General features: G+C 44.6%; 1 protein-coding gene across 1 annotated transcript; it reads right to left on the bottom strand.

Moving 5' to 3' along the window:
- Positions 1-3,215: 3,215 nt before the first annotated feature.
- On the bottom strand, positions 3,216-26,945 carry LOC120401776 (cytochrome P450 2K6-like). The gene is made up of 9 exons (XM_039532013.1): positions 26,569-26,945; positions 23,284-23,446; positions 21,453-21,602; positions 17,076-17,236; positions 15,390-15,563; positions 11,319-11,460; positions 7,487-7,671; positions 7,112-7,253; positions 3,216-3,493 (listed from the first exon to the last, which is right to left on the bottom strand). Exons 1-9 carry the CDS (start codon positions 26,752-26,754, stop codon positions 3,306-3,308), a joined length of 1,491 nt encoding a protein of 496 aa, XP_039387947.1. The 5' UTR covers positions 26,755-26,945; the 3' UTR covers positions 3,216-3,305.
- Positions 26,946-27,811: the final 866 nt, after the last annotated feature.

Here is a 27,811-nt window from a genome sequence, read left to right as displayed (position 1 = left end):
TGGGCAGAGGGGCTCAGGTTACAGGCCTCCTGCCCGGGGCTGAAGCCCTTGGGCTTCGGCTTTGGCCCCCAGCCTGGGGCTGTGGGGATCAGGTGGGCTCAGGGTTCAGTTCTCCATCCTGAGGTCAATTTCTGTTGTCAGAAGGGGTTGTGGTGCAATGAAGTTTGAGAATCCCTGGGCTAAATGAAGGAATCACAAGGTGAAATCTGTGGCCTTTGTTATCCAGGGGGTCAGATTCGATTATCAGAATTGTCTCCCCTTGCCTTAAAATTTGATGAATATCAGAATAATCCAACTTCGCTTCCCTAAAACAGGTTTGTTTGTTTTAAATTACCCATGTCCGGGAGATCGTTGACTAGTGTGAATAACATGTGTGCCATATCCTTCACTAAAAGCTGACTGGTAACTGTCCAGGCTAGCAGCAGCGTTCTGATGTGTAGCTGGAGTTGCTAGTGTCACCTCATTTGTTGCTCTTGTTTATTAGATCCACTGGGCTGAGAAAGTTGTAGGTAAACATTAGCAAGGAGGTACATCTATAACAGGTACTAACCAGTTCAGTCCATGCTTAGGGGCAGCTTTTATCTTTGTTTAGTTCTGCAGGTATTACGGGACTGATCCACTACAGCTGTACTCAGCTTCACACTCACGTAAATCAATTATTTCAGAGGAGTTACACCATCATAAAATTGGACTGAAACACATGGTGAAATATTTTCTTTTGTTGGCGCTAACAAGGCCTGACCTCTTTTGATACCGAGATTATGAAGGCATTGGTCACAGCTCCGTAATTAATACTGAATAGAGTTTTGTAGTTAAACAAGTCATTCAGCCACTTTGTTATGTATGAAGGTTGCCTACGTGCAAGTGTCCGTGAACTAATTTCATTTGGTGTGTGCAAACAGAAGATAGTCCCAATCAGTAATAGATACAGTTGCGGCTTTAAAAAAGCTAATTTCCTAAAGCTAAAGACAATCATGAAACTGAGTGGGAGAAAAAAAAAGTAAACACAAGAAAGTATAATAATTGGGAAGTGCTTAAGAATGCTTTATTACAGTGGCTCTCAACATTTTCCAACTACTGTACCCCGGCAGGAGTCTGATTTGTGTTGCGTACACCCAAGTTCAACCTCACTTAAAAATCTACTTGCTTACAAGATCAGACATAAAACTACAAAAGTGTCACAGCCCACTGTTACTGACACATTGCTGGCTTTCTCATTTTTACCATATAATAATAAAATAAATTGATTGGAATATAAAAATTGTAATTACATTTCAGTGTATAGTATATAGAGCAGTATAAGCAAGTTGTTGTATGCAATTTTACTTTGCACTGACTTCCCTGGTGCTTTTTATGTAGCTTGTTGTAAAACGAGGCAAATATCTAGATGAGTTGATGTTCCCCCTGGAAGACCCCTGCATACCCCATGGACCCTTGGTTGAGAAGCACTGCTTTATTAGCTGCCCAAAAACACAATTCCACAATCATAGAAAAGGCGTTTTGTTTTGTTTTGTTTTGTTTTGTTTTTAAGGGGGGAATTATATATCTGGCTAAGAGGAGAGATGAAAGCAACCATAATATATATATATATATATATATATATATATATATATATATATATATATATATATATATCTATATATATATATCTATATATATATATATATATATATACACATAGAAAAATGGGGGATCTGATAGAAATGAGTACAAAGTAGCGGCTAAAAAATGCATACAATTGATGGGGGAAGCTAAAGGAATCAAAGAAAATTCTGTGGCCAGTATGGGTATAGAGAAGAATGGGAGGCTTAGCTGAGAGTGGGGGTGCACACAGAACCTTTTCCCTGGGGAGAGAGTGGAGGACCCTGGAAAGGGGGGATTGCGGCATGGGAGACACACAACCTCTGTTGTAGGGAGATTGAAAGAAGCTGGTATGGGTGAAGGGGGGCACACGAAGCCCCGGCCAAGGAGGAGAATGGAGGGAATTAGGAGATGGGGTGCACACAGAGCCACTGTGGCAGGAGGAGAGAATGAGGGATCCTGGTATGGGAGGAGGAGGAACTGAGATTCACAAAACTTCTAGCATGGGGGAGGTTGGGGGGAGTTGCAGGGGGTCCCTCGCAAAGAAGGGGATGGGAGGCTGCACAGAAGGAGCTTGTGTGGGGAATGGTGAGATGCCAGGAGCCGCTCATGTGTGCAATGTGCTTTTCCTACACAAGATACAACACGTGTGATCCCCTAGTGTAGACATAGTCTCAGAGGTCAGGGCAGTCCTGTGAGTGCAGAGGTTCCTTTTTTGTTACTGAATGTCATCACCACACCTCCCTCCAGAGCAGACGTCTCACTTCTCCTATGTCCCTCCCACCGAGTTGGAAATCACCAGCGTAGGGAGTAACAACAACTGAAGATGAAGGGTCAGCATCTGTGGAGATAGCAACATCCAGGGGATTTTGGTGCAGAGGACATTTGACCGTGTGTTCTGCATCAGTCTATGCTGTTTCAGCTCTCTCTCCCATGGATGTTGCCTCTTTTTTGCGAATGGCCAAGTTCTGAGCTAGGCATGGAGGCTCCTCTGAGGTTAAGTATCAGAGGGGTAGCCATGTTAGTCTGGTTCTGCAGAAGCAGCAAAGAATCCTGTGGCACCTTATAGACTAACAGACGTTTTGCAGCATGAGCTTTCATGGGCGAATACCCACTTCTTCGGATGCAATTTCCACTGCTTGCATCCGAAGAAGTGGGTATTCACCCACGAAAGCTCATGCTGCAAAACGTCTGTTAGTCTATAAGGTGCCACAGGATTCTTTGCTGCCTCTGAGGTTGTACAATGTAACAGACAATACAAGACTCTAGTCCCAGTTATACCTGTGCAACCTTGCTAACGTCATTGGAGTCAATGGGGTTGCCCATTGGTGTAGCTGAGGCTAGGATCGGGTCCTAACAAACCATGGGCCAAGCCACAGGCAAAGGCCAGTGCACGGCAGGGTACCAGGGAGAGTCTGCAGAGAGAGGGCTGAAGATACACATGAGTAAGGGTTAGTCTACACCACAACGGCTTTGCTGATACAGCTATACCGGAATAACTATACCTGCAAAGCCTTGTAGTGGAGACACACCATATGCTGGCAAAATGAATTATTTTGCCAGGACCTTAAACCACCTCCCTGAACAACATCAAGTAGATCATCACAAAGATGCTTCTCTTGGTATAAGCTGCATCTACATGGGGGGAGGGTGTTGCTGGCATAGCTATGTGATTTTCTGACCATCATACCTATATCTGCCAAACTGGCCTAAGACAAGGAGCTCTAAGAACGTGGCACAGCACAGATCTTATGCGGCATTGGGGGTGTGGTAAACCCAACTGCCGGGGTGAGGTCCAGGTCTGAGCTGGTAACTCCAGGAGGAGGATGGAAAGTGAACCTCTGCAGGAGGCTTGTAAAGAAGAGGAAGAGCTCCATTCTGGCAAGAGTCTCGCCTGCACAGATCCTCCGACCTGTAATGAAATGCACAACAAAGAACAGTTGCTTGTTTAACTCTAAGAAGGAATAAAAACCACAGCACAACTTCTTAGTAATATAGGGTAAATCCAGAGTTTAAACATGGATTTACTTCAAGAATAAACAGGTGTGGTTTAAAAAGGGCCTTCTTATAAATACACCTACTAGTAAAAAAATGGAAATTTGATTATATTCTAAACCTTTCAATCGGAACAAATTTACTCTTCAAAAATATTACTGGTGCAGCCACTAATTTATATATATATAGCCTCTATTCCAGAAGAAATTTAAAAACCACAACCAAGTAAATAACCCTCCCACCCCCTTTTTTTTAAAAAATATGTTCAGAGTTGATTTTATTTTTTGCTTTTATTTTTAATTTACAATTTTCAGGGTTTTTCCCCTCCTTCATTTTCAGTCTTGAGGTTGGATTGGCTTTCGTTCTCCATTGCCAACTTTTCAGAATTGAATTTTTTAAAACAAATAATTTTGCCTTTGTGAAAAATTTCATTTAAGAAAACTGCAACTTTTGAAAATAAAAAAAAATCAGTGCAAAATGTTGTGAAGAACAGTCTGCTTCAAGACTCCACAGCATGAAGTTCCTTTCAAAATTTTTATCACTTTGTGTAGCCTAAAGGGCTAGCCTGCTTGCTTGCCTATATATCTTTTCTTATAGGTTTCTTATTTTCTTAGTGTTTTGATTACTTTATTATAATTAATATGTATGCATATGTCATCTATCTGTACAAACATAACAGCCTATGGAGTAAGTGTACCGCAACATTTCAGTGGGTGAGGAAACTAAGTTTTGGACATAAAAGGAGGGCTCAAGCACCCATGCCTTATGCAAGGGGTGACCCACCATGCCAAGGGAGCTTCTGGGCTTGTTTTCTAAGTTTTCAAAGATCCAAGCTTCTTAGTTCTTTTTTTTATTAGTCTGTGAGGTCTTAATTTTAAGTTTTAAGTCAGTTAGTTCAGTAAAACTCTAAGTTAGCTTCAATAGTGCTTAGCTCTAACTTCTTCTAACCTCTGCACCTCCCACTCAAAGAATTAAGGAACCTGGACCTGAACTCTTTTGGCATGTCAGAGGCGAGGCTGGTCAATATATTAATCAAAAGTTGTATAGTATATAATGCTATATGTATCTTTAGAATAATAGTATTGCTTTTGTAACTCTGATTATTTTACCATTTGATTACTAGTTGATTATAATTCCATTTATCTCAATAAGAGTCTTTAAGACTATATTGATCTCAGTGTGAGCGTCCTGTCATACCCCTGAGCATCCTTTGCAAACTCTGTGTAGTCTGATTCTGGCACAAGAGCCTTATTATCTTCTGATTAGATTAATTGGCGAGCCTAGAGCCCATACTATCCAAATTAATAACATTAACCTTCTAAATCAGGCAACATTTGCAAAAAATATTTTATCAGCTCTAGTCAAAATCGACATCTTAAACTGCCCCCACAGACCAACAGCGCACATCACAGCACACTGGGGCCCTGTGATCGGGATGAGAAACTCCACTAAAGCAAACTGCCGCAATTTGCACTTTTTTCAGCTTCTGAGTTGATTTGCGGTGCAACCTCAAAGGGGTCTGTCTACACTGCAATTAGACACCCATGGCTGGCCCAGCCAGTTGACTCAGGCTCACGGGGCTTGGGCTAAAGGCTGCTTAATTGCAGTGTAGCCTTAGCCTCAGGCTGTGGGACCTTCCCAACTTGCAGGTTCTAGAGCCTGGGGTCCAGCCTGAGCCCAAACATCTACACCGCAATTAAACAGCACATTAGCCAAAGCCTGAGTCAGCTGGCATGGGCCAGCCATGGGTGTCTAATTGCAGTGTAGACATACCTAGATAGGCTTCAGTTCAGGACAGTGCTTAACTTTAAGCAAGTGCTTAAGTCCCATTGACGTCAACTGATGATCACCTTAATCGGAGCCATAGAATGTATCCAAGTAGCCTAATAGTGAAATGACAAAGTCATGGAGGATTAGCAAGATCCTCATTAGAAAGGAATGATTGCAACCTCGCAGCCAGATATAGGTGGATAATACCCCATCTGGGTCACAGCTGCTATATAGAATCACAGAAATGTAGGACTCGAGATGTCATTGTGAAATTCTATACTTCAAAGCAGCACCCTGGAACCCACATATTCACCACTGTCTTATAATTAGGATAGGTTTTGTACACAGTAGGCCTTATGAGGTATCATTTTAAAAGTCTTGATCTGTTGAACATTAACATCCTGTTGGACTGTATGCACTGTCACTCTGTGTGACGTTAGAAGTTTTGCTAGGTGTGTGTTACTGAAATATGTTGTGAGGTTGGGTACATGCACAACCAGCCTTTTAGGTAGAACGATGGAGTAGCCAGACAGAGGTTAATGGCTCATCAACACCCACCAAGGAAAGAATCCACTATCCCAGAGACTGTATACAATGGAGACTTCTGAGAGAGCACGTATGCAATGGAGACTGTTGACCAATGGGGACTGACTGATCCCCAAGTCACAGCATAGGTCTTTCCAGCAAGCTGGAAGAAGCTATAAAAGAGGGGAAGTGACATCACCACTTGGCCGCACTCCCCCCACAACTCAACACCTGGAAACACATCTGGAAGGCAAAGACTGAACTGGGGGAGGGTGTTTCCAGGCTGGAAGGCAGTTCCAGCCTGTGTATTGAGGATCTGTGACCTGCTTGTACCATCTGTCAGGTTGAGACACTGCTTGATTCAAATCCTGTTAAGTTTGTAGAACTCAGACTACACATTTCTTTTTGTTTCTTAAGTAACCAACTTTGATTTCTATGCCTGCTATTTATAATCACTTAAAATCTATCTTTCTGTACTTAATAAATCTGTTTTATATTTTATCTAAAGCAACGTGTTCTGGTCGAAGTGCTTGAGAAATCTCAGCTCAGTTTACAAAGGCTAGTGTGTGTCGTTTCCCCATCGAGGGAGGGGCAGACTGAATAATGAACTTACAGTGGTCAGGCTTCTGAACAGGGCAAGATGGTACAGTTCTGGGGAGCTGGGGGGATTCAGCTGGAGCCTCTCTATTGTTGGTTCATGAGCAACTGGGAGAAGCATTCATGTAACTCAGTTGGGTGTGTCCCTGCCTGTGGATGTCTGTGTAAGTGCAATACCTGCCACAGGTTTGTGGCTTGACAACAGCATCACAGAGCGAGAGGGATCCCCCAAGTTGGTGGGACAGAGGGCTCAGCGGCTCAACAGTCCAGCTTCCTCCCCGGAGACCCCATCATAGTAATCTAGTCTATCCCCCGTAACAATCAGGCAGGACCAAGTATACACAGACCATCCCTCACAGGTGTTTGCCTGACTTGCTCTTAAAAACCTCCACTGATGAGGATTCCACAACTTTATTAGGGAACATTTGAAGACAGTTATCAGGTTCCCCTTGATGTATGATAATTTAAAAGTAGCTGGGACTCTAACTGCACCCTCAGGTTGCAAATTAGAGTACTCAATGGTGCACATGTGCTTCAGCAGTAGCACAGTCTTAAATGGGAGATTATCCCACATAAATTTATGTTATAGTCTGTTGAATCTTGGATATCTATCCCCACAGCAGTAAATGAAAATAGAAAGTACCTGCTGAAAAAGGCATGAAAGCCTCGTTCTTTACAAACTTTCCTTTGGAGTCAAGAAAATGCTCAGGATTGAATGTATCTGGTTTCTTCCACTGAGATTCATCCCGCAGTACAGAGGCCAGTAAGGGGATGATGTAAGTTCCCTGTAAATCAAGTCAGTGGAGTTATTCCATAGGTCAATATGGTCTCTTGACTATAGCTTGATATAAGCATTTAAGCTACAGTAAGTGAATGATGCTATGGCAAATACTGCCACGGGACGTCCAATCTGATTCAACATTAATCAGTGAACCAGGACTTAAAAGGGTCAATCAGCTGAACCAGGACTTTAACGACGTCACAGAACACAAGCAAAGCAATACCACAAACTGTTCACCTTTGGAATAAAGTAGCCTTTAAGAGTAACATCCTCAGTAGTTTCATGAGGCAAGTCCATGGGTAGGATATTAGCAAACCTCTGAATTTCATGGACAACTGCATCCGTATATGGCATTTTAGTTCGATGTTCGATTCGTGGCTGGGCTGATCCTATAACTCTTGCGATCTCTTCTTGGACTTTGCCTGAGAAAATATCATAGAGATCAGGATTCTGTTATCTCTAAGAAATGCTGTGCATTGTGGCTTTGAGAGGTGCACAAGCGCATAGTAAAGTGATATTGCAAGCTCTCCAAAATCTGTCACTGTTTCCAGAAATAATGGGGTGCTGACAATATTAGAGCTTATAAACATTTATTTGTCAATATCAAAACTAAATAGAGAACTTCTGAAAACACAAGTAACCTATCCTATTACCTGGCTTGCCAAAGAATAATAGACAGTCATTTAAACTAAAGCTGATTGCAGAAACTTTGATGGCACATATTCTGTTAGAACATGCCCTTCTGTTAACACTGAAATGCTTCATGAAATCATGTTAAGTCTGCTGAAATTTTGTTCTGGAAGAAAACTGGGGAAAAGTAAGTTCTGGCAATGTCAAAAATGTCACATTTTTAACATTTTTGCAGGGAAATATTTAGATATTATTGTTCTGAAACGACTTTTTTGTATTACATGACACACACCTCTACCTCAATATAATGCTGTCCTCGGGAGCCAAAAAAATCTCACCGCGTTATAGGTGAAACCGCGTTATATCGAACTTGCTTTGATCCACCGGAGTGCGCAGCCCCGCCCCCATGGAGCACTGCTTTACCGCGTTATATCTGAATTCTTGTTATATCAGGTCGCATTATATCGGGATAGAGGTGTATTTTATATGATAATATAATACAAAATTAATATGTCAACTTTTCACATGAAGCATTTTGATTTTGTTGAAACAAAATATTTCAATTGCCCCCAAAACTTTTTTTTTGAATTTCCCCCTATGGGGGAATCTCAAAAGCCTTCATGAAATGGAACTTCCATCTTTGCACAGTTCTATTTTTAACCATCAGAGCACTTACAAACATTAACTAGTTAACTTCCCAGCAATCCCGAGATGCATGAGTACTATTATCTTATTTTTTACAGAGGCTGGCAAGGCCACAGTCAGGTTCAGCATTCAGGAGTTCCTAGCACCCAGGCCTGCATCTAGATCACTAGATCATGCCCTTCTGTACTTAATCAAACAAACAGGAACAGGCTGTGCGCCACTGTGACTTGTGATTATGAAAGGATTTTATTTCAAACAGTTTTCAATGCCTTTGCAACTGAGGCTTCCCAGTTGACTCTGTCAATTTCTTGCACGAAGGATTTTTCCTGTGGTGCCCTGAAGCAGCCTTCAGGCAAGAAGCCACCAAGTAGAACTGGAAAGGAATGATCCTGTGAATGTCCGAAACGGAGTTTGAGATGTGCAGGCAATGGTTTTGTGTGTGGTTATTATAAGAGCCAAAGAGAAAGGAGTTAGGGGAAGCAACTGAAAAAGCATAAAAGTAAAACCAGCCACACACACAAAAAAACCAAAACCCTTGCTTTATTATAGAACCAAACTCTGGGTCCTCCAGAACATAGGTGGCCAGAGTTTGACCTCACCTCATTGTAATCAGGAGTAACTCCACTGAGACCAGTGGAGTTGTAATGATGTAAATGAGAGCTGGTGGCAGGGCCGGCTCCAGACCCCAGCGCGCCAAGCGCGCGCGTGGGGCGGCATTTTCCCTGGAGGGCGGCTGGCGGGTCCGGCGGACCTTCTGCAGTCATGCCTGCGGAGGGTGCGCTGGTCCCGCGGCTCGGGTGGACCTCTCGCAGACATGCCTGCAGATACTCCACCGGAGCCGCCGGACCAGCGAACCCTCCGCAGCTGAGGGAGGTCCACTGGAGCTGCGGGACCAGCGGATCCTCCGCAGTCATGCCTGCGGGAGGTCCGCTGGTCCCCCGGCTCCGGTGCATCTCCCGCACGCATGACTGCTTGGGGCGGCCAAATTGCTAGAGCCGCCCCGGCTGGTGGTGTGTGTTCTATATATGCAAGTCATGCCCAACTTACTGTGTGTTGCCCAGCTGGCAGGCTAAATCTGGCTTGTCCAGCCCCGATGGAGGATTCTATTTTGTAGAACAAACCTCTGCACAGTGTGACCTCGCATGTGCCTCCTATGAGGTCACACCATATGGAGTACACCATTTTGTATGGAAAAGAGCTCTGTGTAAGCTCAAAAGCTTGTCTCTCTCATCTACAGAAGTTGGTCCAATGAAAGATATTACCTCACCCACCTTGTCTCTCTAAGGCATACAAGCAAGCTGTTGCATGGCTTACTAAAACGGCCTCAGCACACCACAGGTGAGATCAGTTCCTTTTTATCTCGTATTATTTTGCCTGTCTATTGAGACTGGAACTTCTCTGGGGACACGGACTCTGTCTTCTGTTTTGTTCAGTAGTGAACATACCACTGGGATTTAACAAGTAATTAGAGCTGGATGAAATATGAGGAACCACCATAGAAATGTTCAAAAAAGTTTTGTCTATTTTCTGGGGGGGTGGGGAAGGCAAAGTTTGACAAAGCACACAGAAACAAAGGGGAGAGAAGAGATAAGACAGGACAGGTGGGGGAAATACAGCTTTTGTTGATGTTCTCAGAATACAGGGCAGTGGGTCAGTCACAGACAATGCTTTAGGCTGGCAGGTTGGGCTATGTCAGCTCTTGCTCTGGACCCCAGCTTGCTTCCCCAACCAAGAACATCATCTGGTTGGTTGGCTAAGGTCCCTCTCCTTCACTGGTCCTTCTTAGGACAACCAGAGCTGGCTGGGTTGTCTCACCTGATCAAGCCAGTGCAGTACAGTGCTGTTGATTTCAGGGTCAGGTGAAAAGCTGAGGGATACACACACAAAAACACACACACACACACACAGAGGAGAGGAGAAAGATTGTGCAGGATGGAAAGAGACACAAGAGGGAAGGGAAGAGAGAACAAGATCTCACATGTATCAGGTTGGGTCCTTGCTGGGGCAGTGATGATGGTCAAGCATCCCTACTGGAGTATTAAAGTCTGAGTGTTATGGTAAAATCCTTCTGCTGCAACCGCGGGGATTGTAGAAGTTCCTTTTTTAACTTCCCAAGTGTCTTTTTAAGGCCCACCCCAAGAGTGGTGGGTAGAATGGTCCATCCTCTCATTATTCTGTGCACCAATTAAGTCTAATTTCCAAAGTAACAATTTTGATCCATTGATTTTGGTTCCCTTTTCCTCTTGTTTACTAGTCACGCTCATAACTATGTCCAGAAGACACCTCCTCCCCTGTGTTTAAATTAATTCCGTTTATCTCCTTCTTAAATCTTTTCTTAAACAATTTTCTATAACATGTCATTGTGACAATTCATGACCCTTCACCCACTTTCCACGGGTCAGGCTCACAATTCAAGGAGGTGTGTGTGATCTCAATTATTACAACTGTGTTCATGGTCATGACCATTTAAATTCTGCTCTGAATTGTTCTGCTTCTCAAGAGCAAAATTCTAGTGTAAGTCTGGAACAATTCTAATGAGTAGAATGGAATAGCTCCAGGTTTACATAGGTGTAACCAAGATCAGAATCTGGCTCTAAGGAAATAAAAGCATAACCCACTGGTAATGTCCCACTCTGTGCCTGACCTACTGAGGATATGGATCTGTTACAGCTCCCTGCTGTCAGGCCTGACTCTTTAGCTCTAAAGCTGTAGCAGTTTATGCTGTTAGCTCCCCAGCTTTCCTGTTCAACCCTCCTGTGCCAGTCAAGCTAGCAGCTGTCACAAAAGCACTTACTCTGAATTTGGGGGTATTTCATCATTAGCAGAAGTCCCCAGCGCAGCGTGGTGGAACTGGTCTCCATGCCAGCAGCAAATAAGTTGGTCACAAGTCTTATTAAGTTGGCATTATGGAAATATCCATTGGTATTACTTTTCTCCTGAAAAAAAAAATTAACTCACTAAAAACTCCAGTGGGCAGTTATAACTTACAGAGCTAAATCATATTTACTAAATAATAAAGTATATAGTAAAAAATAAATGTAAAAGAACCAAGAGGGCTTTGATCAGATGCCCTCAAAAACATATAGGTATCTTCTCTACTAAGGATCAGTCCTGAAAAGTGCTGAGCACTCTGGATCCAAGTCACCAAAGCACATAAGCATGTGCTTAACTTTAAGCACAGGGGTAGAGCCACCGATGCCAGGAATCAGGAATATGCTTAAAGTTAAGCATGTTTTAAGTGTTTCACTGGATCACAGTCAGAGTGCTCATCAGCTTCCATAATCAAGCTCAAAGAGAAGTGTATTTTTCCTATGCAACCACAACCAATCTGAGTGCCATAGACTTGGGAAGCTAATATGCTGAGTGCAGTTCAATCTATGGTCTTCCAGACCTATCTGAGTCAGCTCAGGACAATTACTCCATATGTGATTGAGTCCAACCTCAGACACACACATGTGCAGCTTGCCATCTTGCACAATCAATCACCTGTACTCATGCATCTAAGCAAACAATGGAGATGAGGACAGGTGATTATTGTAACACTATTATGGTGAAAAATTCTGCACTGACTTAGTCCTGGCCAGTAAAGGCTACATATGCAAAGCCTACTGGACAGTGATCCCACTCTTCTTGGTGTCAGTTGTATCAGTCAGTGGGGGGAGGGATAGCTCAGTGGTTTGAGCATTAGCCTGCTAAACCCAGGGGTGTGAGTTCAATCCTTGAGGGGGCCACTTAGGGATCTGGGGCAAAAATTGGTCCTGCTAGTGAAGGCAGGGGGCTGGACTCAATGACCTTTCAAGGTCCCTTCCAGTTCTAGGAGATTGGTATATCTCCAATTATTATTTATTTATCTTTGCTAGAGGCTTCAATGGCAATGCAAATGGACTCTTAATAACATTAATACCTATTTCATAAACAATAATTAGTAGATCTCAAAGTGCTTATAATTGAGGCAAATGTCATTATGCCCATTTTATAGATGGGGAGATGGAGGCACAGAGAAACTAAATGACTTATCCAAGGTCACCCAGGAGATGAGCGGTAGAACCAGCAATCATCCAAGCCCCACTCCATTGCTTGAGCCATTAAGCCATAATCACACCCTATTCTTTTTGCTCTTTTTATACTTTATTGTTATCTGTAGTTCATTCTCTCATTCTTTTGTGATGCACGTGAATTGTATCCATGTCTGGGCAGCTGGGAAATAAGCCAGCAACAAAGAAAAAGTCCACAGGAAATTTGGTTCCTTTTGACCAAGTACACCTATCTTTCTGCAAATATTTGAAATATTGACTTTTCCTGGCAAGACTATTAATAGAACAGGAGTAGGCAACCTATGGCATGCGTGCTAAAGGCGGCACACGAGCTGATTTTCAGTGGCACTCACACTGCCTGGGTCCTGGCCACCAGTCCGCAGGGCTCTGCATTTTAATTTAATTTGAAATGAAGCTTCTTAAACATTTTAAAAACCTTATTTACTTTACATACAACAATAGTTTAGTTATATATTATAGACCTATTGAAAGAGACCTTCTAAAAATGTTAAAATGTATTACTGGCACGCGAAACCTTAAATTAGAGTGAATAAATGAAGACTCGGCACAGCACTTCTGAAAGGTTGCCGACTCCTGTCATAGAAAGTGCATTTCAAAGTGGCCTGCTTGTCCCTCTGCCCAAGGAAAGATCCTTTTCCTAGGCCATTGCTTTGACCACGTCACCCCAATCTGCATCCCTCCACTGGCTTCCCCTTCTGACTGCTTCCAATAGAGAATCATAGAAACGTAGGGTCAGAAGGGACCTCAAGAGGTCATCTAGTGCACACCCCATGGCAAGGCAAGGTTAAGTATACCTAGACCATCCCTGACAGGTGTTTGTCTAACTGTGTTCTTAAAAACCACCAATGACAGGGATTCCACACATAGGCGCCTCATAGGCCATTTTTGTTGCCCTTCTCTGGACTTTCTCCAATTTGTCCACATCTTCCTGAAATATGGCATACAGAGCTGGACACAGTACTCCAGTTGAGGCCTAATCAGCGCAGATTAGAGCAGAAGAATTACTTCCCGTGTATTGCTTACAACACTCCTGCTAATACATCCCAGAATGTTGTTTGCTTTTTTTTGCAACAGTGTTACACTCTTGACTTACATTAAGCTTGTGATCCACTATGGCCCCCAGATCCCTTTCCGCAGTACTCTTTCCTAGGCAGTCATTCCCCATATTGTATGCATGCAATTGATTGTTCCTTCCTAAGTGGAGTACTTTGCATTTGTCCTTATTGAATTTCATCCTATTTACTTCAGACCATTTCTCTAGCCTGTCCAGATCATTTTGAATTTTAATCCTATCCTCCAAAGCACTTGCAACCCCAACCAGCTTGTTATCATCTGAAAACGTTATAAGTGTACTCTCTATGCCATTATCTAAATCATTGATGAAGATATTGAACAGAACCAAACCAAGAACTGATCCCTGCAGGACCCCACTCATTATCCCCTTCCAGCATGACTTTGAACCACTGATAACTATTCTCTGGGAATGGTTTTTCAACCAGTTATGTACCCACCATATAGTAGTGCTGCCTAGGTTGCATTTCCCTAGTTTATGAGAAGGTCATGAGAGACAGTATCAGAAGCTTTACTAAAGTCAAAATATACCATGTCTACCGCTTCCCCCCATCGCTAATGACTCAGATATCTCCTCAGACAGCTCCTTTCTCCCATGCTGCCCCAAACACTTGGAAGGAGCTTCCCACAAGCATCTCTAAAACTAACACACTTTCCTTCTTTAAATCCCCCCTTAAAACTCTCATTTGCTGTGATGTCTACAGAAAGCTTGACAGCAGTTAGGCCACTGGTCTACTGAGACCATGGCCTATCATGCTGACCAATATTGTCTCACAGTTTCCTTGTGCTCCCTCATGCCCACATAGCCTCACATCTCCATATCCATCTGTTGTCTCTTGTCTTATTCTTAGACTGTAAATTCTCTGGGACAGGGACTGGCTATTTACTCCGTCTTTTGTACACTGCCTAGCACAATGGAGTCCTGGCCCACAACGAGGCTCCTAGATGCTATTGTAATAATAAAATAATAATAGAAAAAATATTATGTGACCAGGGCCAGCTCCAGGCAGCAGCAAAGGAAGCAGGTGCTTGGGGCGGCCAATGGAAAGGGGCGGCACATCCGGGTCTTCGGCGGCAATTTGGCGGCTGGTCCCTCAGTCCCTCTCTTCCTTCTTGAGCTGCCACCAAAGTGGCGCCAAAGAGGAAAAGAGGGAGCGAAGGACCCGCCGCCTAATTGCCGCAGAAGAATGAAGCAGCATGATGGAGCTGCTGCCAAAGTGACACCGATCGTCTTTATTTATTTATTTATTTCGCTTCGCTGCTTGGGGCTGCAAAAAAGCTGGAGCCGGCCCTGATGTGACTAATCTGACCAATCACAAGTAACCAAAACAGTTAGAACTTTGAATCTTTATGGATTACTCCATCAGGTAAACATTTGGAAAGACGTTTGTCAAGCAAATTCAAACAATCAGTACATTTGAGGAAATTGCAATTAACGGAGGGATATTCAACTAGCAATGAGAGATTTTTATCCCTGGTTGCTGCAAGAATTGCATAGATGGACCTCCTGAACTACTAAAACCAGTAGGACTCTATGCAGGCCAAATGTTCCATTCATGCAATTCTTATTGCAAAGCTGGAGCCAAAATTTGTTGTATACATTAGTCATTTGAAGCTATTTGCTCAACCCTGCTAGTTTGTTAGGTGCATACTTTACCAAAGCTAATTTTTCATGCAAATATGTTTTTAAATATAAAATATGAAAAGGAAACATATAAGTCTGCAGCAATCATAATTACCTCCTGTTGTCTTACAAGGAATGCATCAATAAAACTTCTCTGATCATTTTTGTCCAGTCCTTTGAGGCGTTCTATGAAAGTAAGCTGTATAAAAGAATGCAATTCACTTGTGTTCTGCAAAAGAATCTTGAAATTCTTGAGTAGAAATCCAAGGGCTGGGAACATGTTATATAGCTGAAAGAATTTAAGATGTCAGAGTAAGCAAAAATAAGTTATGAGAATACTTATCACCTATTATAGCACTTATCTGCCAAAGATCTAAAAGCAATTCATAAAAGCAAGTGACTGTCGTTATGCCCATTTTGCAGATAAGGAAATTGAGGCATAGGAAGATTATCTGCTGTGCTTGGGGGTATGCGCAGCTAACAAGCCCTCACGCCTCAGAGGCCCTGCCTGTCTTGAGGCACAGAATTGGGCAAGAATTCCTAGACTGCTATCCATCTGGTTCTTTTACCTTTGGCATTGTGCCACCAAACAATCATGAATTTTCTATCCCATGAACATGTACCCTAGAAGGTAGATTCAGTAGCCTGAACACGTCTCCCAGAAGGTAGATTAAGTAGCCCCATTTTGAATATACTGTAACAATCTGGATAGTGTGTATGCATAACTACTGCCCTCCACTGGATGGAATCAGAACTACTCAACAGTATTTCAGAGGGTCTAGATTGCTAACCAGAGCTGGTCAAAAAACCCTTGAAATGCCAAATTTGTACAGAAAAACACACAAGTAAATGATTTTTTCCCAAAAGTGCCATTTCATTTTTGAGCCAGCTCTACTGCTAATACAAATTCTATTTTAAATTCACTGTGACAGAAGAGAGGGATGAAATGGAATAAATGTTGTGAATCCTGTAGGAGGTGCTCTGTAAGAATCTATGAATACTGACGTGTATCCTAGTTATTTAGATGGGCTGCATAACACATATTAGTATGGGGGAATACTTGTTATATACGATAATGCTTGAATTCAATAGGGGCTGTGGGAAGGGCAAACAAGGAAGCCACACAATGGCATCTGAGATAAGAATAGCCTAGTACAGACTTAAGGGATCAACTGGGCATATCCTACCTAATCATTTCCCGGCCACTGCAGGGGCCTCAGGCCTTGGTGGCACCTTGGTCTCTCCTGTTCTCTGCGTGTGGCACACAACAGTTTAGATTTGTTATAATATAAACTCACATCATCTACATATATAAATATATGAACTACTAAGGAATTCATTTCAGAGCTAGTTTGGTTCATGTCCTCCAGACTTTATACACAACTGCCACTGAACCTCAAATGAATTATTGTCAGATAATTTTAATGGGTTTGTTATTAAGAAGCTATGTAGGGATCCAGGTGAGGTAGGTTCAATCCCCAGCTCTGTCACAGACTTCCTATTTAACCTAGGGCAAGTCACTTAATCTCACCGTGCCTCATTTCACTATCTGTAAAATGAGGAAACGAGTATTTCACATGGATGTTGTGAGGATAAATCCATAAATATCTGGCGGACACCCACTTACTATGATGGTAAGTGTAGGGGCATATAGCTAGATAGACAGATGTATTATCCTCTAATTTGTTGGACTATTCTGATAGGTAGAAATGATTTGTTGTCATGTAAGTATACAGCACACAGTTACTGTGTGTGTGTACTGCCTGCACTTGAATAGTGACTTTAAAATCACCAGAATTACCGTAACTGATGGACTTCCAGCCAGCCTGATGTTTTCACTTATCAAACTTAGTAGTCTTAAGAATGTGGGATTTTTGTAGTCAAACCGTTCTCCAAGTAATATTGACACAATGATATTGGCAACTGCAGCATTCATAATTGTAGCGATCTCAAAGGGCTTTCCTAAAAACAGCATTCAAATGCAAGAAGAGATTGTGCAAAGAGTGCAGTTAATAGTGAGTTATTACAACGTATTTCTATTACGGTAGTACCTAGAGATTGGCAAATTAAGATCATGGCCCCATTGTGATAGACACTGTAAATACACATAGTGAGAAACAGTCCCTACTTCAAAGCGCTCACAACCTAAATAGACAGGAAAAAGGGCGGAGAAAAGAATGATTATTAATTCCCATTTTACAGAGAGAACTGAGGCAAACAAAGATTAAGTGGCTTTCTTGAAGACTGGCAGAAGTAGGCATTGACCCCAGCTCTACCTGAGGTCCAGCCTAGTGCCTTAACCACTATCACAGGCCAATGGTCCTTTTCTGTGACACTATCCAAGCTGCTGGGTTTGGGCCCATCTGCTGGCTCTGTGATCTGTTAAGCTCACATGGGTCTGAGTAGGCTTCTGGAACTTTCTTCAGCCCCTCTCGGCTCGCTCCCCGGGCATAGATTGTCTGGCACCCATTCTCAGGAAGTGGGATCCTGTTAGGGTTACCATTTGTCCAGGTTTTCCCAGACGTTTTCCTTTTTTCTTTTCTTTTTTTTGTGATCCTCTGCCATTCATAGGGTTGCCAACATTCTAATGGCACAAAACCGAACATCTCCACAGCACAGCCTGCCATGCCCCTTCATCCAGGCCCTGCCCCCACCTGCCCCATCCCCACTCTGTCCGGCGCTCGCGCTCTCCCACCCTCACTCACTTTCACCGGGCTGGGGCAAGGGGTTGGGGTTGGGGTGTGGGAGGGACCTGAGGGCTCTGGATGAGGGTGCAGGCTCTGGATGGAGTCAGAAATGAGGGGTTCAGGGTTTGGGAGAGGGCTCCAGGCTGGGCCAGAGGGTTGGAGTGCGGAGGTGGGGGGAAGCGGGGAGGGCTCCAGCTGGGAGATGTTGCTCTGAGGTGGGTAGCAAAACAAACAGGTGCTTGGGGCGGCACATTTCTAGGGGTGGCATTCTGGTGCCGGCCATCATAGGTGCCGACTCCAGGGCATGGGGAAAAAGTGCCCCCGCCGCCGCCCCAGCTCGCCTCCGCTACACCTCCGCCTCCGTCTCTGCCTGCTCCCCTGAGCGCGCCACCACCGCTCCGCTTCTCCCCCCTCCCTCCCAGACTTGCTGCACACAAAACAGCTGTTTTGCGCGCAGCAAGTCTGGGAGGGAGGAGAAGCCGAGCAGCGGGGCACTCGAGGGAGGCAGCAGTGGTGGAGCGGAGGTGAGCTGGAGTGGGGAGCGGTTCCTCTATCCCCTGTTACTTCCTGCACCCCCTACTCTAGCTCACCTCTGCTCCGCCTGCTCCCCTGAATGTGCCGCTGCTTCGCTTCTCCGCAAAAATGGTTTTGCTTGGGGCGGCAAAAATCCTAGAGCCGGCCCTGGAAGTGGGGCTGGGGATGAGGGGCTTGGGGTACAGGAGGAGGCTATGGGTTGGAGGTCTGGAATGCAGGAGGGGGTGAGGGCTCCGGTTGGTGGTGTGGACTCTGGGGTGGGGCCAAGGATGAGGGGTTTGGGGTACAGGAGTGGATTCAGTGCTGGGGCAGGGGGTTGTGGTGCAGGCTCCAGGAGGGAGTTTAGATGCAGGAAGGGACTCTGGGCTGTGGCAGGGGTTTGGGGTGTGGGAGGGGATTCGGAGTCCCAAGCTGTGGTGCTTACTGCAGCTCCCAGGAAGCAGCTGCCAGGTCCCTGCAGCTCCTAGGCATTTGGGCGGCCAGGGAAGCTCCATGCGCTGCCCTCATGCCCGCAGGTGCCGTCCCCGCAGCCCCCATTGGTTGCGGTTCCTGGCCAATGGGAGCTGTGGGGCAGGAACTCAGGGCGGGGGCAGCGCGCAGAGCCTCCCTGGCCACCCATGCACCTACAGGTCGCAAGGACCTGGTGGTCGCTTCCGGGAGCCGCACAGAGCTAGGGCAGGCAGGGAGCCTGCCATAGCCCTGCCCCGCCACCCCCAATGCCCCCATGCCACCAACCAGAGCCACCAGGGTCCCTTTTTGACTGAGTGTTCTGGTCGAAAACTGGACACCTGGCAACTCCCTCGTCCAGGTGGATTTTTCAAATCAGAGGAAATGTCTGGGATTTTTGCGGAGCAGACATTGCAGCTGAGAAAGAGCACGTCTCTGTGCCCCGACTGGTCCATCCCCTGCAGCCACAGCTGCCGGTTCCCGCCAACCCAGGCCCTGGCTCCCAACCCTGGGGAAAGGGAGAGTTACGCAGGGAGGTGCTGACTGGTGTCTGGCACTGTGTCCTGGGTCTGAGCCAGCCGCCCTGCCACCATGACAGGGAGCGACATTCCCTCCCACCTCAGGCATGAGAATGCAGATCTCCCTCCAGCAGCCCCCATATAGCCTCTCCAGTACTCCCCAAATACCCCTTGCCAGTGCACAAACACCCCTCCAGCACCCCCCAAATTTCCCCTCCCAGTATACACACACCCCTCCAGCTCTCCCAAACTGTACCCTCCCTCCACCTCCTCTCCCTGTATGCCTCAGTTTCCTCACCACTCTTGAGCATCCCTTGGGATCTGTTCAATGTCTTTTAGGGTCCCAGGAAGGGTTGCCAGATGCCTGGTTTTCAACCAGAAAGTCTGGTCAAAAAGGGGACCTGGCAGTGTCCAGTCAGATGCACTGACCAGACATCAAAAGTCTAGTTACAGCTGGGGGGTGCGGTGGGATGCAGGCGCCCGGTCATCAACCCATGCCAGCCCCTGCTCAGCCAGTGCCATCTCCTCTCTGCAGGCAGGCAGGCTTTGACCCAGGCTGCAACTCCTGTCCTAGTCCCATTGCAGAGTGAGCCCAGCTGAGCGGGGGCGGGGGGTAGAGATGATCCAGTGATGAGGAAGAGGGAGGGAGGAGAGCAGGGAGCGACAAGGGAGGGGGAGAAGGAGTGAGTGGGGGCGTGGCCTTGGGGAAGAGGTGGAACAGGGCGCATGGCCTCAAGGGAATTGGTGGGGAGGGGATGGGGCCTTCGAGGTCTGGTTTTAGCAAACAGAAAGTTGGCAACTCTGATCGGTCCCCTCTCATAGACCTCTCTTCCCCAGGTCAGTTTTCTCTTCCTGTTCTGGTTGGTGTAACAGAGCTGCTCACAAACAGACCTGCTCCTTTTGTACTTCTAATCCCTTCTGTCATGTGAACCTCCTGGTCAGCCTCAAAACCTCCCTCAGGTAACCAAGGACTTATCTCAGGTGGTTACCATTCAACAGAGTCCACACTTGAAAAACTGGTTTTACTTAGGTTGCTACCATGCCATTGTTCTGCTAGGAGAAGGCTCATTCAACTGATGATCCTCAAAGACTGTCCCATTCAGAGGCAGACATCCAGACACCAGCCCCTCTCTCCTTAACCCAAGAAGTATGATTCAAGAATACACCAGACAGCCATAAGGGCATAAATATGCAGAGAGCTGATAAAATCAAACAGCATTCACAAACTGTATATAGATAAGTGCTACAAGTCACCACAAACACCCAACTGACAGCTGTCTACTGCAATTCACAGAAGTGGTAAAAAGCCAAGTAAGAAGTAATACCGAATAAAAAGAAAACTAATTGTATATTAGTGCCCAGATCCTCAAAGGTATAATGATTTCAGTTGTAATTAGACACCTAAACATCTAGGACTATGTCTCCTATTCTACGGTGTCTTGCATCAAAGGGCATTTCGGGCTCTATGTTAAACTAGGGAAGTGTTTGTTTTATAAATATTCTGTTCTTGCAGTTGCCTTTCATTTCAATTCCTGGTGCCTCTGAACTAATCAAAGATTGTCACTAATGGAGGAACCGCACATGGAGGGACACATTTTGTCCACTGAAAATCTGGACCAGTGTTTAATAGATCTGCTCACATGGCTCACAGTGCATGAGGCCTTACATTTCCAGGTCCCACAGATTGGGGATGAACAAGGGGAGGGGCTATGGTTGCACGCTTTTTAGATCGAAAGGCTGGCTTCAGCAGGCCATACGTGCCCAGCAGAAAGAGAGAGCAACAGAGGGGTGTAAAATCTCACTGCTTCACAAAATGCTTCGCAGTGCAACCAGTTGCTGAAAAAAAGATGTCAAAATCAACACAAGATGGATGGTGACATTTCCTAAAAAGGTGGATGTTGGATGAGATGATGACAAATTTTGTCTTGGTGCCTCTTCAAAGGCACATGCAACAAAAGTTAGACGTGTCTGTGGAGTAAAACACACACCCACCTTTATGAGATTCAACATCCTTAATCAGAAATCCAGACTCTTCAACAATCCGGTCCTCTGTGGCCCTCTTGCCCATTCCAAAGTCTCGTAAGGTCGTGAGAGTAAATCTTCGCATCACTTTCCAGTTATTGCCATGAGAAAAAATAACACCTGAAGTGGAGGGACAGCTTCAAGTCAGCGGAATAATTAAAATAAACACTTCTTAGAGATATAACCTTACACCCACAACATTCATTTTCATGCGCTAGAGCTGGGGGGATTTTGGGGTCAAAATACAGACAAAAATTTTCATTAAAAATCTGATGGTTGAAAATGTTCGCCCAGTTGCACATCTGATAAAAGAACAGATTTTGGTCATGAAAATTTAATCTACATGTTTTTCTGTTTTTTCCATCCCAGTACCATGGACACTTTGAAATGAGAAAGATTTCCTCCAGCCTTAAGACACACCATAATAAATTAATATTTTTGATAGCCTACAGTAATCAGAATGGTTTTGGCATGATATTGATTTGCTGTGTTTTGGCAGTGTGATAAATTAGATGACAGAATTTATCCAAGTTCTTTAAATTGTAATTTTTAAAACATATTTATTGAGCTTTATAATCACTCAGTCTAGCAATAACATCCAGAAAAATCACTATCTCGAGCATGGGCCAAATTCAGAGGTCATACCCAAGGTGGCATTAGTTACATTCCCTTCCTCTCGATCCCTTTGCACTCAGTGAGGCCCTGATTCAGGAAGACATCTCTATTTAGTAAAGTATTAAGCACATGCTCAACTTTAAGCATAGTTTAAGTCCCATTGATGTCAACAGAAGTTAAATACATGCTTAAAGTAACGAATTTGCTTGAGTACTTTTCCGAATAGGGAAGATTGTCTGCCCGAGACCTATTTACAACCATCCTACCAATGGTTAGGAGAGGATAATTACTCCAGTTCTGGAATTAGCTCTGCATGGGCACAGAATTCCATTGCATGGAGCTCGTTGTAGGATTGAGGCCTATGATGGGGCTGAGGACCCGGAAGGAGAGGCAGGGGAAGATGTAAGTGAAACTAGAGGGGAGATTATTTCCATATTGTCAATCCCAAGCATTAAAAATCACCAGTCAGGTACCTAAAAATCATAAGATTTTAAAAAGTAACAAATCTTAAAAAAAAAACTCAAATTGTATGTTCTGTACCTGCCTTCTGGGTTTTCAGTCTTTCAGATTCATATTTTCAAGCTTTTACCTCAACCAGAGCTAGAGTAACAGGGGCTTTCACAGCTGATACAGAGGGGATTAAATCAAGCACCTCCAGTGCTTAAAGCACTGGTAGCTACTGTTTGAGCTAAACAGACAAGCTCTTGTAATTTGAAGTTGTAACAACTCACATCCTCTGGGGAACCTGTAACACACGCACCAGCAGGTTCCATTAGAAACTTTTTTTAAAAAAATACAAGTAGATGTTTTCACATGATTCCAGGAGTTGGGGCTTTGTGAAAAATACTCAATATCATGAGGATCACAAAAATATCAGGAAAGTCAGCTACATCTCCTTACGCTTCAGCAGCATGGGACCTCAACTTAGCCTCCCTTAGACATGGGTACAGGGGGTATAACTAGTTCTAAGGAACTCATGGCTCGTTAACACTGTTTCTGCTCTCACTCACGCCACTTTTAGCCTCAAGTCCATGAACTTCTCTGAAGTTACTCCTCATTTATGCTGATTGACATACATACTGATCCAAATTGGCATGCCAGCCCCTAAGCCATTTGCTCCCTCCACAAAGAAACCATTCTACTTGTTTGAGTAAGTTAGGCTTATCAGTAACAAGAAAACTGTCACCATATCCTTTGGAAATCTCTTCAAATACTGGGACTTTAGGTCTCTCTGCAAATGCATCTGCCTGGTTCACAAGAGCCTCCTTCACCGACTCGTATCCTGACAGCACGACCATTTTCTGACATCCCATCTGAATGCTGAAGACTGGGCCATATTTTTTTGACAGCTTAAATGGGGAAGAAAATACAATGACTTAAAGAAAGAAGTGAAATTCACAGCTGGTGCAACACTATTTTGCCATCATGACTGTATGTTATTCCAATGTCAAATTCTTTCCTAAGTGCAGAGAAAAAGAACCAGTGGTTAGTAATAAGGTTATCATTCCATGTTTTAATGATTAATTATGATGATAGACCCAGATCCTCAAAGGTATTTAAGTGTCTAACTCCCACTGGGTCATAATGCCCTAGGGTGACCAGATGTCCTGATATTAGGTGCTTTGTCTTATATACACAACTAGATTCCCCCCTCCAAAAATGTGTCCTGATTTTTCACACTTGCTAGCTGGTCACCCTATAGTTCCCAAAGTGTTCAGTCCGGACTAGAACTTTATTGTGCTAGGTGCTGCATAAATACGGTCACTGTGACAAAGATCTTACAGTCTAAGTCAATCGAGCATGAAAATATAGGTACAGATTCTTGTCTGTACCCAATATCCACAGGGTGCAGCTCAGCAGGGAATAACAGAAAGTGAAAAGGAGCTGGTTGCACCTCCCTGATCATAGACTCATAGAATCATAGACTATCAGGGTTAGAAGGGACCTAAGGAGGTCATCTAGTCCAACTCCCTGCTCAAAGCAGGACCAATCCCCAATCCCCTGATCTGAGGTCCAGTTCTATTGCAGCCCAGAGACAGAGTTGAGAGCAGTCATGGGGCTGCTCTAAAGTATGCTGGCTGGATTGGTTCCCCAGGTTCACTTGCACTAGCTAGGGATAGTTGGAGCACAGCAGCTCACCAGTCATACCCCTCCCATTTCTTTGCCAGATGCTATGTGGGGTGGTGACCTAGGAGCCAGAGATACTAGCTCTACGCAGGTCTGAGGACTCCTCCGTGGTGAAGGAGCTGCCCAGCCTGTCAATCAGGTTAGCCTCATTTTGACCTTAAAAGCCTAACTCCATTTCTCATGTTACCACTTTCCTTTTCTTTCATGCTTTTCAGATCAAATCTCCTCCTCTGTTGGCTCAAAGAAGCAGGGAGAGTTTGGTTTCAGAATCTTTAGTTAGCATTGAAAATATTCTCATTGTTTATATGTGCACACACATCCATACGTCTATTTGTAAGCCATATTTCACAGATTTCTTTGGTTCAAACTTGAAGTTGATTTATTTGCACTGCAGATATATTTTCAGATGCCTGGACTGCTGAGTCATTTCATTGTCTGCACTCATCTTATAAAGCAATTGTATAAAAAAATACAAGTATTCAACAACCACAGGAGATATACAGTTAATGAATCTAGCTAATTATAAGCAATACCATAGAGCCAGCTACACTTGTATAAAACCAGTGTAACTCCATTGATGGTAATGCAGTAGGGTTGCCAACTTTTGAATCGCACAAAACCAAACACCCCTGCCAGGCCCCTTCTCTGAGGTCCCATCCCTTCTCCAAGGTCCCACTCCCCACTCGCTCCATCTCCCCTCCCTCCATCACTCACTCTCCCCCACCCTCACTCACTTTCACTGGCCTGGGGCAGGGGCAGGGGCTTGGGGGGCGGGGGTGAAGGCTCTGGCTGGGTGGTGCGGGCTCAGGGGTGGGTCTGGGGATCAGAGGTTTTGGGCAGGAAGGAGCTCTGGGCTGTGGCAGGGGGGGTGGAATGAGGGAATGTGAGGGCTCTGGCTGGGGGCGCAGGCTCTGGGGTGGGGCCGGAGATTAGAGGTTTGGGGCAGGAAGGGGCTAGGGCTGGGGCAGGAGGTTGGGGAACTGGCATTCTGTGCGAAGGCAGCGCATGAAGCCTCCCTGATCACCCATGCGCCTAGGGGCCGTAGGAACCTGGCAGCCACTTCTGGAAGCTGCGTAGAGCCAGGACAGACAGGGAGCCTGTGTTAACCCCAGGCTCATGCTGTGTTGCCAACCAGACTTTTAACGTCGAAAACCAGATGCCTGGCAACGCTCTGATGCAGTTATTCCAATGTAAGGCTGGTGCAGCTGAGAGCAGGATTTGGTAAAAAAAATATGTTCTCAAGTCAGAGTTCTCTATAATTTTAAACATTTCAGTTCAGTGTGAGTATAAAGTTTCAGACTTTTTATCTACGTATCTAGTAGAGGCTTGATTACTAAATGATAAACATAGTGGGCCAAATTCATCCATTGAAGTCAGTGGTGTTGCACCAGGGATCTATCTGGTCCAGTTTGCTTGTAAAATTTGTTGTGGCAAAAAGTAATTTAGACAAATATTCAAAGAAATGGTCATACAACACAACTCTGACCCCTCTGAGTCTGATCTTTAGGGAAGGCATGCATGTTTGTGGATACAAATTTGCACCTGCTGTTACAGTACTGAAACACATAAACTGCATAGTAAAATGTCTAACTTCTATTTGAGCCCAGAATTCATAGTGGGTAGACTTATTTGTTGATGCAAACGTGTGCCCCCCAAAGTGGAATCTATTCAGATTCAGCTGAAAACCAGACCTTTGTGTCAGTTTCTAGCATGCAGTAGAATGACTAAGTAGGTCTGTCAAATTTATGCTAGAGGTGGCAAGTATAAGCATGTGAACATTTATATACAATGCTGGGCTCATGGATATGACTGATGTTAGGGATCCATAACATTCCAAAGTAAATGGACACCATCGGTGAAATCCTGGTCATATTGAAGCCAATGGGAGTTTTGTTATTGCCTTCAATTAGGCCAGGTTTTCACCACAGGTTTCTATCTCAAAGCCAGGGGCGGCTCTAGGCATTTTGCCGCCCCAAGCATGGCAGGCAGGCTGCCTTCGGCGGCTTGCCTGCAGGAGGTCCGCCGAAGCCGCGGGACCAGCGGACCCTCCGCAGGCAAGCCACCAAAGGCAGCCTGCCTGCCGCCCTCACGGCGACCGGCAGAGCACCCCCAGTGGCTTGCCGCCCCAAGCACGCGCTTGGCGTGCTGGAGCCTGGAGCTGCCCCTGCTCAAAGCTCTGTCTCTCTTGCTCAACCCACACAGGGTGAGGCAAAATAATCCTATATTTAACATTGCTTTACACATCAGGGTAGTAACAGGTAGAAAGGATGGAGGATACCCTCTGATCTTGAGGATAACATGGTTTGGTGAACAATGTGATAGTACAAACACCAAAACAATTTACCTCCAGCATAGTCCGGTAGGGTCTCTTCAGGTCCATTATATGCAGATTTCCAATGATGGGTAAAGGCTTTGGTCCCGGGGGGAAATCCTCTCTGAAGCTGCTATTCCAGAATTTTTCAGTTTTCATAATAAACAGAATTGTCAGGACAAAAAGTAAAAATATGGAAATGGGATCCATCCACTCCATTGCCTTTCAATAATCAAATTGCTGCACCGGGTATAATGCAAGGGTGCAATAAAAATATGATCAGTGTCTGTTGGCAGAAATTAGCAGCGTGAAGCACTAATGCCCGTCGTATTAGCTACTGCATAGACCTTACCTATAATATAGTATTTAAACTATCAGGTAACTGCAAAATAATTTGTTCTCCTCTCCAGTCATTTGCTAATTCCCATTCAGTGAATAAGTGACGACTGCAATACACAGTGAAAGGGGCAATGCCTGGCTTGTCAAACCAAAGCTTATGTAACAGGTTGACAGAGAGGTCTATGGATCTCATTGTGCTGGCTGAAAGCCCAGCACCTCAGTTTAGCAAGAAAGTCAGTCCAGTTAGTGATTTAAGGAAAGAGTGAAACTGCAAACTCTGCAAAGGTTATTCACAGATTATCCCCTGAAGCCAGAGGGCTGGTCAAATGCAAGTGCCAAAGCTGGATGAATAGAGCTCTGAAGATGGGATCTTTCCAAAGTGTTCAGCATTGGTTTAACTCTACTCCCTCTGAAATCTATGGGATATTTACCACTGGCTTCAATAGGAACAGGATTGGGCCAACACTGAACAATTTTGAAAATTCCACTCCACTTCATTCAGTCAAATTCAGCTGCCACTCCGGTTCAGACCTCGTATGATCTTCACGTGGGTCTGCTTTAATCTAACCTGGGATTTTCAAAAACCCTACAGGAGTCAGGAACCCAACTCTTACTGACTTGCAATGGAAATTAACTGCCCAGTCCTCTTAGATTCCTTTGAAAATGACTGCTACAAAGGCCAAAGTCTGGTTGCCATATTCATATGGGTAGCAGTAGCACCTCACAGGATCGTGCCCCTTGCATTTGCAGATTCCAGATGTACGGGGAGATTTTGGCAGACCAGCAAAATGCCTGGACAACTACCGATAAATTAGAATATCCATGATCATGCTAATTAGCTAGATTCATTAACTGTATATCTCCTGTGGTTGTTGAATAATTGTATTTTTTTATATACAATTGCTTTATGAGATGAGTGCAGACAATGAAATGACTC

Source organism: Mauremys reevesii, linkage group 3 (genome assembly GCF_016161935.1).
Source record: "Mauremys reevesii isolate NIE-2019 linkage group 3, ASM1616193v1, whole genome shotgun sequence".
In the NCBI taxonomy this organism is placed as follows: Eukaryota; Metazoa; Chordata; order Testudines; family Geoemydidae; genus Mauremys; species Mauremys reevesii.
The sequence above is the reverse complement of the archived record's forward strand: the minus strand, read 5'-3'. Positions and strand labels throughout refer to the sequence as shown.

What these genes read in the sequence shown, in the direction of transcription:
- LOC120401776 (XM_039532013.1), bottom strand. Translation starts at nt 26,754, where the DNA reads ATGGAGTGGATGGATCCCATTTCCATATTTTTACTTTTTGTCCTGACA. An exon ending in AGAGATTTCCAAAGGATATG is followed by an intron (nt 21,603 to 23,283) that starts GTGACAGTTTTC and finishes CCTCCACTTCAG; the next exon opens with GTGTTATTTTTTCTCATGGC. An exon ending in TTTCATGCCTTTTTCAGCAG is followed by an intron (nt 3,494 to 7,111) that starts GTACTTTCTATT and finishes ATTTCATTACAG; the next exon opens with GTCGGAGGATCTGTGCAGGC.